The 19,228-nt window shown below is 51.3% G+C and overlaps 2 protein-coding genes across 4 annotated transcripts in view; one reads left to right on the top strand and one right to left on the bottom strand.

Annotated features, from left to right (window-relative positions):
• Window positions 1-796: 796 nt before the first annotated feature.
• Window positions 797-19,228, bottom strand: part of LOC122368488 (tyrosine-protein kinase Dnt-like) — a 49,971-nt gene continuing 31,539 nt past the window's right edge. The window contains exons 3-11 of the mRNA XM_043342452.1: window positions 11,123-11,253; window positions 10,711-10,817; window positions 7,125-7,255; window positions 6,605-6,776; window positions 6,113-6,254; window positions 5,742-5,915; window positions 3,388-3,869; window positions 2,772-3,071; window positions 797-2,488 (exon numbers count right to left, since the gene is read on the bottom strand). Coding sequence (XP_043198387.1) covers window positions 2,377-2,488; window positions 2,772-3,071; window positions 3,388-3,869; window positions 5,742-5,915; window positions 6,113-6,254; window positions 6,605-6,776; window positions 7,125-7,255; window positions 10,711-10,817; window positions 11,123-11,253 — 1,751 coding nt within the window. The 3' untranslated portion in view covers window positions 797-2,376. The remainder of the gene's footprint in view (window positions 2,489-2,771; window positions 3,072-3,387; window positions 3,870-5,741; window positions 5,916-6,112; window positions 6,255-6,604; window positions 6,777-7,124; window positions 7,256-10,710; window positions 10,818-11,122; window positions 11,254-19,228) is intronic.
• Window positions 12,734-17,459, top strand: LOC122368489. 3 transcript variants are annotated; one of them, XM_043342454.1, is made up of 6 exons: window positions 12,734-12,888; window positions 13,357-14,091; window positions 14,265-14,371; window positions 14,635-14,775; window positions 16,341-16,438; window positions 16,666-17,459. In XM_043342454.1, the coding sequence occupies exons 1-6, from the start codon at window positions 12,829-12,831 to the stop codon at window positions 16,695-16,697; spliced, it is 1,173 nt and encodes a 390-aa protein (XP_043198389.1). In that variant the 5' UTR covers window positions 12,734-12,828; the 3' UTR covers window positions 16,698-17,459. The 3 variants fall into 3 exon arrangements, 2 of the variants coding, with proteins under 2 accessions (XP_043198389.1, XP_043198388.1); XM_043342453.1 differs by having other exon boundaries at window positions 12,739-14,091; XR_006254251.1 differs by having other exon boundaries at window positions 12,817-13,493; window positions 13,861-14,371.

Genomic DNA, 19,228 nt, shown 5'->3' with positions numbered 1-19,228 from the left:
CGGTCATTGTGTCACCCATTGGTGGAGGTGTGTCATCGGTCTCCCAGGTCACTGCTCCCAAACGTTGTCGGGTATTACACCAGCCGGATATGCTGCAAAAACATACCACCAATTCGTCAAACATCGCTTTCCAGCCATCGACCATCGATGGCCATCTGTCTTCCTTGCCGGCACTGATCGATTGTGGTTATATAGCTTCTTCCCTGACCAGCACTATGACTGGTGTCTCCTAGTTAAGTTGCGGTTCTCCCAGACGCCAGATCAGCACTCCATGCAGGGATTAGTTTCCTGACCACCAGCTCAGCACCCCTGGGCACCCGTTGGACCTCTCATCTCCCCTCTATGCTGGGCGGACGTGTGGTGTCAGCATTGTCGTTATTATCGCGCCTAACGACGGCCCGGCTCAAAGGAAACGCCACCGACAACCACGGTCGGATAAACCCTCGCCACCGAAAGAAAAAGTCTGATCACAGACAGCGTCAAATTGCGTGGCTTGACGGTGACAGAGTCCCCTCTGCCAAAGCCACAAATGGAACCGCCTGGCGTCGACGGCTAAAGGCGGGAGTGCCGAGCGGATTAAATCGGAACGAACTCCATTTTATCGGATTTGAAGTTGTGGCCTAATGGAGAATAGATTTTCGTTGGTATAGCTGTCAGACGACATCACTCTCGTTTGGATGGTGCAACTTCCTTTGCTTTGGTAAAAAATGGATGTTGTTTTCCATCAATTTTAATTTTGGAATGTTCCTGCATTGGTGGTTCTCAAAACCGTACAATGTCGTTTCCATCATTTAATTACAAATAAGTGGGATTCATCCTTTTCTGCCATCCTCAAATCTTGCTACATTCTACTATCTGGCATTGCACACATTTCCGGCTTCATCGCGTCCGAATTAATCTCGCTATAGCGTTTGACAGCTTTACTAGCGAGCGTGCCGGGCAGACAACGTCCAAACAGAACACATAAACCATACTCCAATTTTACACGCCGCTGATTTTTGCTAAAGTATGTTCACGCGGAGGCGAGTAATACCACGAGAGGCTTTGTGTGTAGCAGCAGCCGTATTTCACAAAGCCCTCACATTACGTACGCTCGCTTTGTCTCCTATATTGGCTGGAAACTTTCAGCGGTAAAATTCGACCAACATATCAGAATATGCAGTAGTAAATATTTTACATGTATTATCGTTCAATATTAAGCTGAACGCTCTCATAACATTGCAACATGGGACACCAGTCACAAGGAGGTACTATTTATGCGTCACTCAACCGATCAAAAACCTCCTAAACAGCGAACCACACGGGGAAACGGAGCATCGAGCCATCTGGACGCGACTCATTCCCTACGTGACACAGGAACAGCGATTGAACAAACAAGTGCATACGAACTGCCCTATAGCAATTGTGCTTTTTGCGAAACGGCGTGATTTACGCAAAGTCTTTGCTGCTGGACCTTTTAACCTGTTCAATTAATCGTCTTAGTGACATTCAGAGGGCATTATTTAATTGGTGACCAATGACACACAAGTTTAAATCTTAGACGCAAAGCTTTCCGTAGGCTATAAAAAGTATTTCAAAACCGATGATTTAATTTCAAACTACACTTAGCTATGAATGGCCTTGCGACAGCTATTACTAAAACGTCACGGAACCAACAATATTTCACTCATTAGAGATTGTTGTAGTTTGTTAGTTCCTCGATACTGTTATCTTCTACTTAGAAATGGCATGCGACCGTTCAGTCATTATCCAGATTTCCGCAGTTGAAGCACTGCGGTCTAAAGCTGACACTCTAAAAGTGCCGATGTGCCCCAGCATCACAACGTGTCCGATAAGCTCGACAACAGGTCAGGTAGAAACGTGACGAACTTTAAGGAATACTCGTATAAATAGGAACATGAACTCAATAACGACGCGATCGCTGTGCAATTGTCATAGCGTGAACTGCGAAACCGGAGACTGCCGATGACTAAGCTCAACCGGTAATATAGCTTGAACACCTGTCATAGTTGAACAACTAACGGCGTGGATGACTTTTACATCAACCTCTTCACCCAACGTTCATTATAAGACTAAAATAATCGTAAACATGGTGACAAAACAAACGACACTGTTGCAACGTTTCAACTATCAATAACACATCAAATTTTCAAATAATTTAAAACAAAAATAAAGATACAAATCCATACAAACACGAAATTCCACCTAAACACATACGCAGTCACACCAGCTTACACGAACGTAACACCTATGTAAACCACTCCCCTCTTTCCAGTACACAAATGGATGGATTGTTCACACTGACGCGGCACTGAACCACCGGGCGGGCCTCTTGTGTGTGTTTAACCACAGAAGAGCTGAGTTCTCTCTGGTTGGCTAGATGAGCCGGTCAAACGAAGCCGACAGATCCTGCATCCAGCCGAGCAGGTCACACGGCTGCGGCCGCTGCTCAGGCTCCAGGGACCAGCAGCTCAGCAGTGCAGTGTACCTGAAGTGCAATGAAACGGAACGGTAACGGGGTGCATGGGTAGCATTAAACAGTTCCGCATGCATTCCGTTTGGCGCTTACGGCTCTGCGCTGAAAGATCCTCGAGACAGATTGGACACTTGCCCTGGTCAGTTATCGATGTATTATTCAAATTATAGATTGATCACTTATTTTGAGAATGAGATTTTACGATCAGCACAACAGATAACATTGCACAAAAGATGGCAAATGACAAGTTCGCGTTTTAGTCAATCCAGCAGTCCCGTTCGCGTGTCCGTCTTACATTTGTGTGGGGCAGGCGGTGGGCCGAGCCAGCCGGTAGCCCTCTCTGAGCAGCACCAGCACCTCCAGCGGGTCCTTGAGCTCGGAGAAGGGCAGCTGACCCAGCGAGGTCACCTCCCAGGCGGTGACGGCCGCCGACCAGACGTCGCTGGCCGGCGAGTGGCGCTCGCGCAGCAGCGACTCGGGCGCCGCCCAGCGGATGGGCCGGCGGGCTCCGTCCGACAGCCGAGAGTACTCGTCCGGGTACAGCTCGGCACTGAGCGCTGCGTCCGCCAGACGAACCCGCAGACGGTCGTCCACGCTGCGGAGGGAACAGACTGGAGTCACCAGTCATGCGAATCGTTTGTGAATTGTGAACTTACGTGGAATGTGGTTTCGTGGTCTCCATTTACTTTCCTGAAGCGTCAGATAGTAAGTTGTAAGTTCTAATTTTAAATTGTAGCGTTAGATGCCTAAAAAAGCATAATAATTTCCCATTCATAACCAATGAAAAGCGCGAAGCTTGCAAGTGTTATCAAGCGGAAACTTGTGTCAACTCTGACCTTCTTTGGGTCATATATTTAAGTGCAAGATCGATTAAGTGAAAGCCTGAGTTTAGAAGAGGTGTTGCCACTCACACACAGTTTCTGGCGGCCACGTCCCTGTGGACAATGCCGCGGCCGTGCAGATGCACCAAGCCGGACAGCAGCTGCACCGTCATGTCCACCATGGTCTGCTGGCGGAGCACCGGGCCGGCGCCGGCGGCCCCCTCCAGCCGACACGTGGCCAGGAAGCGGCGCAGGCTGGCCGTGCCCAGGTCCGGGTAGAGCACGCACGGCGGCCCCGTGTCGGCCGTGCAGCCGAGCGCTGGTAGCAGCGCCGGGTGGCAGCAGCCGGCCAGCAGCCGTCCTTCGGCCACCAGCTGCCGGCACTGCTGCGGGCTGGCCTGCGCCGTCACCGTCTTCACCAGACAGGGCCGGCGGCCGACGGTGGCGCGGTACTGCCGAGCTACACCGCCCTCGGCCAGCAGGTCAGTGAGGCCCAGCTCACGCCGGTCCACGGCCGGGTACTCGGAGGGATGCCGGTCGGCGCCGTCCGGCCCGTGGGACGTCACAGACACCTGGCGGCGACACCGGCCACAGGTCACAGACACCTGGCGGCGACACCGGCCACAGGTCACAGACACCTGGCGGCGACACCGGCCCGTGGGACCTCACAGACACCTGGCGGCGACACCGGCCCGTGGGACGTCACAGACACCTGGCGGCGACACCGGCCACAGGTCACGGTACTGGTCACTGGACACCAGACACAGGTCACAGACACCTGGCGGCGACACCGGCCACAGGTCACGGTACTGGTCACTGGACACCGGACACAGGTCACGGTACTGGTCACTGGACACCGGCCACAGGTCACGGCAATGGACACTGGCAACAGCACGGCACTCGATCAGGGGCTCCTCATTAAGCGCTGCATGCCAACCATAACTATTAACCAGCCAACACCATGCATGGCTCTTGGTATCACCATGTAAATCTTCGAGAACTCCGATGACTATAGCTAAGCATTATTTTGTCAACATGTATTCTCCCAACTGTATTTCACTCATACAATCTTCGGTGACCTCTTGGGAATTATCAGGGCCATTTGGGACACTTCTTCAGTCCTGGCTTCTCGGCAATGCATATGTATTCTGCGGACGGATTGACGAATCTGCTCGGCTCCAGCGCCGTGAGAGGTTCCCGGTAGGCTGGCCATTTATTTTCATGCGCGATCGGAGTCGCCGCTCGGCCGCGCGGCTGATGGATGTAAGACATTTTTGGACTTGGACACGCCACACACGGCTGTGATCCGTGAGACCTTCGGCAGAAGTGTCAGGCCACGGCATGACTGGTTCGTGACACTGGCAATGGAGGCTGGCTGGTCTGATGTTATGTTTAGTATTTCTCAATGTCTTTTCATCGATGGCTTTGTGGATGTGATGACAATTCGTACACAATTTAGCAATGCTGTTTTAAGTGTACCCAGAATGCATTTTTCTAACACAATTTTGTTAGCCTGACGGTCCTCAGTATTTCCTTGCAATTAACATGAATGTGAGTTGACTTCAATACCCACTCCTCACCAGCTCGAATGCATGGATATAATTACATAAGAAATTTATGCCTCTTTACTAAAGTCTCTACCACAAAGACCTCCACATCACCGCCGAAAGTTCAAGCCAACAACACAATAGCGCCGCTTTCGAGCAGGATTGTGCCAGTTTAGATAGAGATCTAACCATTGTCGAAATGACATTTTTATGTAAATTGACATGCATGCGGGCATAAAGCCTGTACGGTCTCCTCCGGATAATGGTCGAATCACATTCTGAAAACAGCGTAACGCAGCGGTTCCGTTTCGCTCGGGTTGATAGGGGTCGGTCTCATGGGAGAGTCGGCCTAATCTGAAATGCTGATTCAGATGCTCATGCTGAAAAATGGTCCCCAAAGTGAATATCACCAGGAATATCTGCTTGCCATCAGCGTCATATGAAACGTTTAGTGTTGCCCACTGAGAGAAAACCGCGGTATAATGCAAAATGATGTCTTCTTTATGGCAGAATATAAATGAATCCTCTGATGAGCTTAGCACAAGGAACTAAAAAACTTGAAAAGACAATGAAGTGGTGTTAAATGTCATGAAAAAGGTCGGAGTGCAGAAAAAAATATAAGGGCAGTGATGTCAAACAGCATTTCTTTTGATCTAATCCGTGCATTTGATAGCCAGACTAATCGGTGTTATTCGATAGACTGAGTTTTTATTTCAGTGACCACTAATGCTTCAGTGAATGAACATGACATGGCAGGGGTGCAGGAAAATACATCGAACACGTGCTAGTCAAAGCTAGCAGGATGTTCACTGCGCAGCACGCACCCTTTACTGAACACATTCGAATTGGTTATGGTTATGCGCGAGTCCGAGCACTATTTACATCCTACTTTCCTACCTGAGACGAGGCGTAATGCTGCGACATTTTCACGGGCAGTGACGTGATGGTTGCTCCGTGCAGTGACGTCGTGTGGTGGCTGACGTCACTCCCAACATGAGGGAGTGACGTCACGTCACTCAGACCGCGCTTGTTAGATATCAGTAGCGGTGATGATGGTGGCTGGACAACTCCCTGGGGAAGGACAGCAAAACATTTGTAAGTAGGTACTCACGTACCTATGGGCATTATTTTGCGGATCAAATGCACTTTGCTAATAATAATGGAAATCCCTTTCAGCTGTGTCGTTAGAAAGATTGAGAACTGCAAAATTAACATTTGCAAGATTGCATAATCTTGTTACATTTAACGCACAAATACATTGCACTCACATCTAAAAGCGGAGCTTTCTTGTAGCTGGCAATTGTGGCGTAGCTGCAGCTCCTGGCCATCATGTCTATGGTCTGGTAGTTTTTGGAGATGTTCTTCAGAAACACTCGACTTCCACTGGTCACGGTTCCAGCATACCCTGGGCTGCAAGAAAATAGCACAGTTACAAATCAAGCTGTCTGGTATAGGTATAATTTTACATCACCGGACACAAGTAACTACACAATACACATCATAATCGGATCCTAACATGTCAAATCTCTAGCGGAATGCACATATCAAACAAAGTCTGACGCAATTTGTGAGCTACAATACTTACTTCACGTAATGAATCACATCAAAGAGAATGCAAACTAGCTGTAGCATTACTCGCGTGTCGTCTGTCCAATTTAATTTTAATTCGACACAGGCAATTAACTCTGGGGCGCGGAGCTCGGAGTGGCCGGCGCAGTGTCCCCGCGGGGCCGTTCGCCGCCGCTGCGCCCGGCGCGCACCTGAGAGCGGCCTTGCGCTGTCGGACGTAGAACATCATCACGCCTCCGAGTGTGACGAACGTGACGCCGATGGCGCCCGTGACGCCCAGCACCAGACTGAGGTCCTGCTCGGCGCCGCCCAGCACCAGACGCACCGTGTCGTTGGCCGCCTCGTTCAGGGGCGTCGGTTGACCTGGCGAGGGCAGGGTAGATGGGAACTGAATAGCAGAAGTTTTTCATTATTCGGATTATCAATAATTGGTAAATGACCATGCTGAATTCATCATGATGTTTGCTTTTCTATGCCCACAAAGTTATCATTAAAAAAAGTTTGCAAACACTTCATGTAAACGCCTCAGATCAAATCCAGGTCCCACATCATTGCTTTCATTGATGTTGAGCACGTCAATGCGCTCCGAAAGAGAGCCAAGCGCATGAAGTGAAAACAAACGGTGGAGACCGAGGATCATGCATCGTTCTTACTGCAGGCACAGGCAAACTGACCAATATCAATATAAAGGGAAACCAGATTGGGACTAACCTTGCAAACATGTCTTGCTGCGCTTCAGTTTGAGGAAGATGATGGCCTGTTTGGGCTGGTAGGTGGTGATGTTGAGCATGATGTCGACGCTGACCACGGCGCTGACCCGCCCGGTGCAGGGGAACAGCACACTGCCGACATGGTATCAAATCAGCCACCAAGCAACAGTACACTGCCGACAGGGTATCTGCAGTAGATCAGCGATCAGAGACGCAGCGTATAACGGAAGCAGCACACTGCCGACAGGGTATCAAATCAGCCACTAAACACGGGAACGGCACACTGCCGACAGGACAGCAGCTCAGAGAGACCGGACGTCGCAGAGACTCAGTGCTCAGGGACTGGACGCGAGAACGGCACACCACTGACGGAACATCAGCCCAGCTCAGCCGACAGGGACTCAGAAAGGCGCCGATTCCACCGGTGCAGGGGAACAGGACACTGCCGACAGGGTATCACGAATTTCTATCGAAGTGCTACTCATTGATGATATGAACGCTGTTGTTCCTGCTGATTTGGGAGCAATAAGATAATGTTTCCTTTCCCTTCGCAGCAGACTGTTACTTCCAAATTGTAACTCAAAATAATGTTCAGTGACCAATAAACACATAACTCATGCATGAGTTGCATCATTTTACCCTACTATCGTGACAAATTGACTATCGGAAGCTTTCCATTCATCAACAGACACCCTCTGATGGTGACTTGCAAAATAACGGGGAACGGGGCAACGACACCGGATCATGGTAGGCCACAAAATGGGAGCATTGATTTCGGCTTATTTCGCCGATGAGCCCACTTAGTGTCTTCACAATGTTGACGTACAGCCCACTAAGGCCTCTGAAATGGCCGAGAGGAAGCAGTTACCTTAGAGTGGTCCTCTAATTTACATACTAGCCTCATTTAGGTCTTAAAATTACGCTCATGGTGCCCGCAGCTAAATACAGATCGACCCAAGTGCGTGGGTGAACGATGCTTAAAACACTTGATCTGATCTGCTGGCTATGGCATGGCTAAAACTTGGACATTCAGGTCATAATGTGAGGGGATATATGAAGACATAACCAATAAACAGACGAAACACCATGATGGGCATTCATCCACATGGAATCGGAGAAAAATTGTTCGATGCTTTCAAATTCGAATAGGAAATCCTTGCCACTTTTCATTAGCATTGCCCACAAATCACCACTTTGGTTATAAGTACCAGCGGTTCACAGCTTCCAGGGTTCTGGTCTTCATCCCTCATTCATCCGGAATAATATTCGAGTACTCAGACCTTTGGTCGCACAAACCACTCGCCCTTCTCTCGGACAAGAGAGCTCGTTGGGGGTCGCTGTTCCCCCCGCCCCTTCCCCAATCCGTTTACCGCTCGTGGCTGCTATAGGGAGCCTGTTTGCCGTCGCTGTTCTCCAGTAATCCGCGCGAGTGGCGCCGAAATGGCGCGATTGTGCGCCACCAATGCCTAGTTTACGGCCGCTCTGTGAAGCGCAACGTTGGATCAACACAGAAATGAGGGCACGCTCGCACGACCAGCGCGCAGATTCGACCCACACCACTCGGAACGGTAGCTCGGGCGGGCGGCAGTCAGCCAGAAAATATAGAGACATTTGCACAAAATGTATCGGTGCGCGATTGCAAGTTTGTTGATGATATTCTCCATTAGCATTATAGAAAGTTCCTCCATTGCGTCATTATATTTTCGTTATCGAGCAGACTACTAAAATGCACGCAGACCATCACTCAGCCAGACCATTACGAGCACGCCGAGTGCATGAGCATCATTATCTATACAAATATCGATACCCTATTTGCGAGCGGTGAATGCCGCGGCGGCCGGGTGGGCGGGGTACTGCCAGCGTCGCGCCGCCGCTCGCAGGATGGACGCCTAATGCACCCCGAAGTAATTGACTTACGGAAGAAAGCCGCGGCCGGCTGCCCGTTACAGTGCCGTTGATCAATGACCCAGAACAACATCTGAGCCCGCCCGGGCGCGCCGCACGGGCGTCATCCCGTCATCGGCGGCGTCATTTCCTGGCGGGGCGGGGTGGCCGCGCCGCCGACACCGATCCATCTCGCGTTTCCTGACACCATCTGGACGTTTCCGGGCCGGCGACGCGGCGCGTTTTCCGAGTCGGCACCGCCGAACACGACGAGACGGTCGCGGCGAGAGTGTCCGACGCCGGTCGGTCTGGTCGCAGATTACTGGGACAGAGGCGACACGAGACGGCTTTTTGTTCGGTAGCGTGACGAGAATCGGCCTGTCCGCGGACACGCAACCCCCGCGCACGAACAACGCGTCACGAGATTTTGTTAATGTTATGAAACGGTTAACGAGAGAACTAGGGCACGGTCAAAACATTGATGAAACATGCATTGTTTTATATGAGAACTCAAGTCCGTGCTTCGTTTCACAGAGGCGGGGAACGGCGATCCTACGGCGAGGCGGCGAAACTGCAGGGTGCTGCTGCGCCGCAGTACCTCCGAGCATTGCGGCACAATCTACCTCCCAGGCAGCTGACTACGGCCTGAGCCACCGCTGAGCGAGCCATCGGTGCTCCCTGCTGGCTGCCGGAGCAAGTCGTCGTTTATTTCATTATGGAATCCGGGTTCTGGAATCCGGTCATTTTCCTGCAGTGCTTCATTCTAGAACGCAACGCATTTGATACGTATAAGCAATAACTAAGCATCCTGGTATCCAAAGTTCACTTGCATAATGCATATAAACATACAAGAAAGGCGTCTTTTCCTACAATATGATGGATTGATCAATATATTCACAAGTTAATTAAGATCACATCCGTACCGGTACAAGTAATGGTATTATGTAAGGGTTTTCAGGCCAGCCGCACAAAGCTCATATTCCTGCAGCTCTGGCATTGTGATACCATTCCACCCTGCAACCGTCGGTTGGCTTTTGATTGGCTTCGATTGTGTCTGAATAATTTAGTGAACCATTGTGCTTGTGGATACCAATGTTATAGGACCTCAGAGTGGGATCAAACATATCAGGATTTCAATTATAAATTTTGATAGCTTACATTGCAGTTCAATGTCGGGAAGGTATGTCTGGCCTACCTGCCTCCTATGACAGACAAATTCATCGCGTGACTGAGGGACTTTGAACGGACGACTCCTTTTCATCAGCACATAGTTTCCGTTCGTGACATTTCAGCATGAGTGTAAACACTACTTCATCCTATTACGAAGCATGTCAGAATAGGTAGTTCATTTGGATAATCAGCATAGGAAGGCGCGTTCTCTGTGTCTCTGCTGTCATTGGCAGGTTTGTTATGTAATGAAGACAGGCGACAAGGCACAGACAGGTGGCTCACATCCGTATGCATATAAACACCACAATCTTTTGGTTACTCAACTACGCATGGTGCACATTGCACCCAGCATTTTCCACTCGTCTGATTACTTCCAATCTTGGGTCGATGGGAGCTCTAATCCCAGAACTGCCGAGACCCCAGACTGCAGGTATTCTCCCGCTGCGGCACGTCTCGGCTCTCACGTATGTAAATTGTCGGCTGACCGGCCGGTCCGGCAGGCCCGCGGGACGGCGCCGTGACCGGTCACCCACCTGAACACACTCTCCACGCGCGGCACGTAGCCCACGTACGACACGTTGGCACGTGGCTCGTCCATGGCCTCCGGGTCGTTCCACCGGAAACTGATCTCGTATGGCATCTGCCGGTCACAGTCGGATAGAAGACGTCAGTGTTCTACAGTCCGGCACTCGTTTCACTTATAACATTCTGGGTGAAGGGAAGAAGTGAACGTTCCGTGCCATTGTAGGTACGAGAGCGGGTAGGAATCTGCTAATGGCATGCTTCATAGCATTCTCCATTCATTGATGCATATGTTTTTGTAAATGTCATTATCATTCATTATCTGATGTTATAGTGAAGTGCGTAAATTAGAATTACACAGAACATGAGCTGTGTCTGACAGAAGGAGCGCAGGCCATGTCCCCGGTCCGGGGAGCCACTGACCGGTCGGCGGACGAGGCTCTGCCAGTGGAAGTTGATGCTGCTGATGTTGGCTCGCACCGGCACCACGTAGCCCATGGCGTACTTGTTGATGACACCCTCCTGGATGTAGAAGATACGGGAGCCGTGCACGCCTGATGACGAGAGGCAGCACCTCAGAGAATGGCAAACGGGCCATCGCGTGGTACTGGTGATCACAGATGGCGGGAAAGGACAGGCACGGTGGCGTGGAAGTTGAAACGACAGAAGTTTTAAATATAGCAAGTCTTATAAGACTGTTCGATGGTTTCACGATGCATAGAGTAAGTAAGTAAATTTGAGCATTCCTATTTATGGTGGTGCAATAAGTTTTCGTGTATTTTATGATCCGATAAGTTAGGAGCACGAGAAGCCTTACGGTCTACATTGAGCAAAGTCGTATTTCGCCTAGCTTTCAAGCGCCGTCCACGTATATCAGCCGTCTATTGTTGCTGCTCCTCGTTTCGCAGCACACGTCCCGTGCTAGACGGGCCATAACGCCCCGTGTCGATAAGGCCAGCGGTCTATACGCGCTGTGGAGGGCGAGTTACGGCCCGGCGCCGTTACACATGCGGTCGAGTTACGATCCAATGACGTCACCCAGTGCTGCCAAACTGCCGCGCCGACTGACGCCAGGCTTTAGGGCTTCGGCCGCCAATAGACTTCACTGACCAGCCGTAAATTGGAGAATTATCCGCGACCCAGTGCCCGTCCGGGCAAATCAGTTCTGACGCCGGGCTGATGGAACCGATTGCATTGATATGGGTCATGGGAAATGATTTCGTTGCCAGCTCTTTTTGCAAGGTTTTATGGTTCGTTTTGAAGGGGTCAATGGCGCTTCATGGTCCTAGTTAAGGGATGTCAATCTCATGATTTGTCGTATTATATGAGCAACATTATTATTATGAATAATATTTGTCTGCTCTCTTTCCTGTCATAATATTGATGTGCATTTACTTCAAAATATATTTCGACCAGACACATTTTCACTATGCCCGCGTATTTTAGCAAAATGTTTTAACATTATTTTACTCTAGAATTGACATCGGAAGCCAGGCGTTATTGAAGCCACGCCGCGCTCTGAGCCGCAGTGAGCCTGCAATATCAGACTCGGACGGCCACAGCACCGGACACGACAATGATCCCCCACATTGCGTGTCTTCATTGTCGGAGGCTATTGACCGTGACACGCCACGTGCGCGCCTCTGACAAATGCGCCAGCCGCCGGATCGGCAATTTGACAAACTGTGCGTCTGCAGGTTACCGCCGCAGAGCCGGGTCACATCATTAGACACCGGCCGGGCCGACTGAAAGGAGCACATCAAGGTGGCACTGGGTGATCGAGCGCATTAGCGCACCACAACTGCCACCGACTGTTCCGGGAAGTGCGCCTTAGAAGTGCTGGCTCACGAGGTTGGTGACCTTTGATGAGAGACTAGCAGCTTTGTTGTGTGCTGGGAACATTCCGGAGCGGTTACCCATCCCCAGTGCGCGGGTACCCGCCCAGTTTGGTCTGGCGTCTCGCTGTCTGTGTCTGGCTGTCTGGTGTCTCGTTCTGTGATTGGCTGACCGTTGATCGGTCAGTCACGTGATCGTGTATGGTGCTGTTGCTAAAGTAAAATATACCGCACCCGGTTTAACAGAGTGTCTCAAGATACAACAGTGGCGACAAGGCAAGAACCCACGGCAAGATGAGTGATTCAGATGAGAGGAAGCCGGCAACAGGTATCGCAACAATGCACCAGCCCACGGTATGTCTCACGTCCGCCATTGGCGAATTTGATGAACGTCAAGGCACCTGGAGGGATTACATTGAACGATTTGAGTTCTTTTGCGAGGCTCAGGGCATTTCAGAGGATGATAGAAGGAGAGCACTTCTCTTGGCTGGTATTGGGCAAACTGCGTATCAAAGAGTCAAAACCATTCTGGCACCCACCCGACCCTCTGAGATGTCATATAGAGATATTGTCATGGCCGTGCAAGATCATGTGGATCCGAAGCAGTCTGTTATCGTTAGCCGTTTCCGGTTCCATCAAAAATGTCAAGGATCAGAACAGGGGATAAAGGAGTTTGTGGCTGACTTGAAAGTCATGGCCGATCCATGCGACTTTGGATCAAGTCGAGATGATATGTTACGCGACAGATTTGTGTGTGGACTCGCTGATCAGGCGTTGCAGAAGCGGTTGTTGACCGAGGAAGATACTCTGACGTTCCAACAGGCGCAGCGGATCGCACTGGCAGCAGAGACGGCGACGAAGAGCGCAAGACAGCTGGCTGCCCAGTCATCCGATCTAGCGGCGCAGGACGTTCACAGAGTTGGATCTGCACGACAGGTGAAAGGGTCACCATCCAATCGGTACGTCAGATCGGAATGTTTCCGCTGCGGAGGCACTAATCATTCACCTCAAACATGCCGCTTTAAGACGTACAAGTGTCATTCATGTGGCGAGCAGGGTCACTTAAGTCGCAAATGTCGCAAAAATGATCAAGATCATGTGCGCGCCTCGCAAGCTAAATCTACACACTGTGTACTGACTGATGAGTCTGTCAGAGTATCAGAGCCTAGTCAGGCTGCTGAAGAGGATAATGTTTGCAGCGTGTACACTGTGGGTGAAGCAAGGTCCCCTCCAATCACAGTTGACATCATAGTGTTTGGTGTGCCCGTTACCTTTGAGGTTGACACAGGATCGGCATCCACGCTGATGAATGCCCGCACCTTTGAGGTGGTGAAGACTACAGGCGGCGACGACAGCCTTGAACTTCGGCGAAGCAGCGCCAGGCTTCGGACGTACACGGGTGAGCCCATCCCGGTCGAAGGGGAGTTCAGTGCCGTCATCCATTACGGTGAGCAGCACCTGGAGCTTCCCGTCGTCGTGGTCGACACTGCAGGACCCAATCTTCTGGGAAGGGACTGGATGAAGTTCCTTCAGCTCGACTGGCAAACCATCAAACAGGTCAGAGGTGATCCTGGGCGGGGACAGTCAATGGGTGCAGAGCTGCAGAAAAAGTACCGTGATGTGTTTTCTGCTGATCTAGGGTGCCTGAAAGACGTGGAGGTGAAGTTTGACGTCAATGAGGATGCAAAACCATGTTTCTATCGCCCACGGAACATTCCCTATGCCTTCAGGAAACGCGTGGAGGAGCAGCTGGACGCAGAGGTCGAGGCTGGGGTCCTCGAGCCAGTGCGCACTGCGGACTGGGCGTGCCAAATCGTCCCGATAGTGAAGCCCGACGGTAAAATCCGCATATGCGGAAACTTCAAACAGACAGCTAACAAAGCCATTCGAGTAGACAGACACCCCCTGCCCAAGGTCCAGGACATGTTTGCCCAACTGGCTGGGGGAAAGGTGTTTGCCAAGCTAGACTTAAGCCGTGCATATCAACAGTTGAAAGTAGCAGAGGAGCACAGACACTTGCTGACAATCAACACTCACCGTGGACTGTATCGTTACCTGAGGCTACCGTACGGGATAAACTCAGCTGTGGGAATCTTTCAGCGTGAAATGGAAAAGCTGCTGGCTGGCGTGCCAGGAGTCTTCATCTTCCTCGACGACATCCTGGTCTCTGGACGGGCTGAAGACGAGCTCGTGTCCCGTCTGGAGCAAGTGCTGCAACGACTCCAGGACTCCGGACTTCGGGTGAGACCGGACAAGTGTCACTTCTTGGTCCCCCGCGTTGAGTATCTTGGTCATGTCGTCGACAAAGATGGCCTTAGTACCACGGAGGCCAAGGTTCGAGCCATAACCCAGTCACCTCCTCCCACAAATGTCTCTGAGCTGAAGTCGTTTCTCGGCATCGTCAATTATTATTCCCGGTTCATCCCCAGCAGAGCCCAAACGCTACACCCGCTCTTTGAGCTCCTCAAAAAGAGTACGCCGTGGTCCTGGGAACAAGAGCATCAAAGGGCTTTCGAGGAATGCAAACGATTGCTCACGTCCAACCAACTCCTGGTTCATTTTGATCCTGACATCCCACTAGTCCTCACCTGTGACGCCTCCGCTCGTGGGATCGGAGCTGTGCTCTCACATGCGTTTCCAGATGGGTCTGAGAGGCCGATAGGATATGCGTCTAGGACGCTACAGACAGCAGAAAAGCAGTACAGTCAAATCGAAAGAGAGTCCCTAGCTATCATATTTGGTGTCACCGCCTTCCGTGACTACTTATATGGGGCAAAATTTGAACTGGTCACAGATCACAAGCCTCTTATCAAGCTCTTTGGAGAGAACAGCGGCATGCCAGAGATGACAAGCGCCAGAATCAAACGCTGGGCGCTGAAGCTTTCCCAGTATACCTATACGATCAGATACAAGTCAACAAATGACATTGCTCACGCTGATGGTCTGAGCCGACTGACACAGTCAGTAGGGCAGAGTCACATCCCTCCTGAGGAAGAGGATGTCTTACTCATCAATTACCTTGAAGAGGCCAACATTTTGAGTGCCCCTAAAGTGGAAAGACTGACGAACAGGGATCCTGTTCTCAGCAAGGTCATCCATTGTATTCGAATGGGATGGTCACAGAACGTGAGCTCTGATCTGAAACCCTATGCAGATAGACAGACTGAGCTCTACATGATCGGAGGCTGTGTAATGTGGGGAACAAGAGTGGTCATACCTGAGGCGGCTCGAAAGTCTGTCCTGGAAGAACTCCACAGTTGTCACTTCGGGGTAGTCAAAATGAAAGCTTTGGCTAGAACAACAGTTTGGTGGCCTGGGATTGACCGAAATATCGAGGAGCTAGCCGCATCATGTTTTGTATGCAGATCCCAGAGTCCAGATCCTCCTAAAGAAGAGCTCCATCCGTGGCAATATCCAGTGAAGGCCTGGTCCAGACTGCACATTGACTTTGCCGGCCCGAGGAAGGGCAGGTATTACATGGTTGTCTGTGATGCCTTTTCAAAATGGATCGAGGTAGAGATCATGAGTTCCATTGATGCACGTACCACGATCAAGAAACTGACTTCAGTATTCGCGCGTTTCGGTCTGCCCGACGTCATTGTCACAGACAATGCCCCAACATTCATTAGCTCAGAATTCCAAGAGTTTTTGAACAGGAACAGCATTCAGCATCGCACGATAGCCCCTTACTCGCCTGCTTCGAATGGCTTGGCTGAACGTGCTGTCCGAGAGCTCAAGGTACGGCTTGACAGATTGACTGACGTATGTGCTGAGGAGGCTGTGTCTAAATGGCTTTTCTTGTACAGGGCGACGCCGCACGCAACGACCGGGGAGTCTCCTGGCAAGCTGCTCATCGGATACAAGCCGGTCACCAGGTTCGATAAACTGAAGCCGGACCTTCAAGGTAACGTGATCAGGAAACAGGAGAACTTGGTAGAAAGTCACAAAAGAAGGCATACTCGAGTGAGGCCTGCGTTTGTTGTTGGTCAAACTGTGTGGGCTCGGAAATTCGGCAGAGAGAAGGCTGTGTGGTGCCCTGCTATTGTTGTCAAAAATCGTCATCCTCTGTACTGGGTCCGGATGTCCAATGGGCAGGTACACAAGCGTCACATCAATCAATTGTACTCACAGGCTGCATCGGCGCCCAGTCTGGAGACTGCTGAGGAGCTGGAGCACGGTGGCGACATCTGCGGCGCCGATGTCCCCGATCGTCTGGCCGGCCGTTCCGCTACTGCTCCCGCTGCTGCTGCGGAGCCGGCTGAACCGCCTGCTGAGCGTCTGGAGTCGGCCATCGGCGGCGCCGGGTCGACCTCTGCTGCTCGGCCGTCGACACTGAGACGAGATGAGAGCGCCGGTCGCGTCTTCCCGGAGCGTCACGTGCCAGACGCTGCGCTACAGCGAGTGGAGCCCGGTGTCGTCTCCCCTCGATACTCCCCGCCGCGATTCGACCGCGGCTCACTATCTGGTGAACCATCGCCGGAGCGTCCGTCCGTGAGCGCGAATGTCCCCAGGCAGATGGGCGTTGACGCTGACGCTCCACGACGATACCCGCTTAGAAATAGACGGCCTGTGGTGCGCTACTAGAGGTCATAATGTATCTGTCGAAGTTGATTTAGTTTAATTGCAAGGCTAACTCTTGATTTAAATGGGAGGGTGTTGTGTGCTGGGAACATTCCGGAGCGGTTACCCATCCCCAGTGCGCGGGTACCCGCCCAGTTTGGTCTGGCGTCTCGCTGTCTGTGTCTGGCTGTCTGGTGTCTCGTTCTGTGATTGGCTGACCGTTGATCGGTCAGTCACGTGATCGTATCGGACGGTCAGGGCCGCGTCGTGCTGGCCGGTCGGTCGGGAGGAGTCGGTCGGTCACCGCTGAGCCAGCCGTCGGTATGGTGCTGTTGCTAAAGTAAAATATACCGCACCCGGTTTAACAGAGTGTCTCAAGATACAACAAGCTTAAACCTGCGATGTCTTCACGCGTTGAATGTTCCTACGCTTCGTCGCTGTCCGCGTATTGACTGGAGGAGGTAACTAAGTCCAGCACACAGAACTGGTAAAAGGTGCGCCCAGTCGCTCGCCGGGTAGGAAGGAGGTGACATTTTACCGACCCCCTCGGTAATGGCGTGTTTGGTTCAGCGCGCACCTGCTGGCGGCTCCGAGCAGCTTGTTTGCAGGCTCATTGGCGTAATGGCGAGCGGTCGCGAGCGCCCCTGGGGTCCAAACAGTCGTGGCTCGCGTGTATTCACAGGCGGTCGTACTAACGCAAACAAACTTATGGCTCGCGCTATTGGGCTGGTAGTGGAGCGCAAACGGACATGGGAACAGCCAGGGGTACCCAACAATAGAGACCGCGGCAGGGTGGCTAATTCCTCATGTCACTAGTCATGATGGACTTGAAATTTGTTTACCTATCACCATCGATTTTATGCCTAAGCTAATATGCGATATAAAAATAACTGACGCGATGCATTTATTCTGAAGTTTATTCATAATGGATTGTGAATAAGAACTGTAGGTAATATTGCTTTAATGTAATGTCAGTAACCCTACATAGTGCCATGAGTGACCTTCCTGGGCTCCGGCTAAACAATATAGCGGAGCGTATTGTCCGTTGAGTCACAGCTTTCATAAAATCAGATGCTCATAAGCCAGGGCGCTTTGTTTCATCCTCTCCAGTTTAATAACGTCCCAAACTGTCCACTGTCCGGCCTCCACTCGGCGGCCTGGCTTCACACGACATCAAACGGCATCGTTGAAAACCTGGCCGCGGAACGGCCGATGGCCACGGTCGATATTACCCGGGGGAGGGGGTGGGAGAGGTCAGGGGGACGGGGGTCTAGCACACGGACAGACAGCACCGAGGACCGTAAATCAGAGCAGATAGTGGTCGTGTGACGGTGGGCGGGTCAACGGAGTAGTGGGCTGAGGTCACGGTGAGCGGAGCCGCAGTGGGGGCTGGTGGATGGGTGGTGGTATACTCGGGGTAGGATGAATTATGTATCCATCTTGGTTTGACCGAGTGATGACACTTCCTGAGGTAGCCTAGGTCGGCACACATATTTTAGCTAATGCCAGTATCTTTCAGGCCAAGCCGCCAAGGAAAGCGTGCGCCGTGAGGTAATTTCATGACAAACTGTTGGTTCAACTAATGACACGACCTTCTTTACGGAAGGTCAAAACGTACATTGTAAAACATACACTGGAAGAAAGTGGGTTTAGAGTTTAGACACACATGAATCTCCGATGGCTTCACTTAATTGTATGAGGACTGACATTTCACCAAGCGTTACCGCGCCGGGAAGACATACAGACCGACTCGTATGGAAAAAATACGTCAGAGCTGAGGGATGACCAGAGGTCGACTTGGCACCATTGGTTGCTCGGGGCTCCAGTGGAGTAAGACTTGGACTAAGACTGATGGTCAGGCGAAACGAACACCGAAAATCACTTCAGAACCAGCAATGTGGAGAACTAAGCACTCTACACGGGAGACAGAGGAGAGAGAGGACTGAGGAGTATGAGAGAGAGAGAGAGAGAGAGAGAGAGGAGAGAGAGAGAGAGAGAGAGAGAGAGAGAGAGAGTGAGAGAGAGAGAGAGAGAGAGAGAGAGAGAGAGAGAGAGAGAGAGAGAGAGAGAGAGAGAGAAGAGAGAGAGAGAGAGAGAGAGAGAGAGAGAGAGAGAGAGAGAGAGAGAGAGAGAG

Source organism: Amphibalanus amphitrite, unplaced genomic scaffold (genome assembly GCF_019059575.1).
Source record: "Amphibalanus amphitrite isolate SeventyFive unplaced genomic scaffold, NRLGWU_Aamphi_draft 000951F_arrow, whole genome shotgun sequence".
In the NCBI taxonomy this organism is placed as follows: Eukaryota; Metazoa; Arthropoda; class Thecostraca; order Balanomorpha; family Balanidae; genus Amphibalanus; species Amphibalanus amphitrite.
The sequence above is the reverse complement of the archived record's forward strand: the minus strand, read 5'-3'. Positions and strand labels throughout refer to the sequence as shown.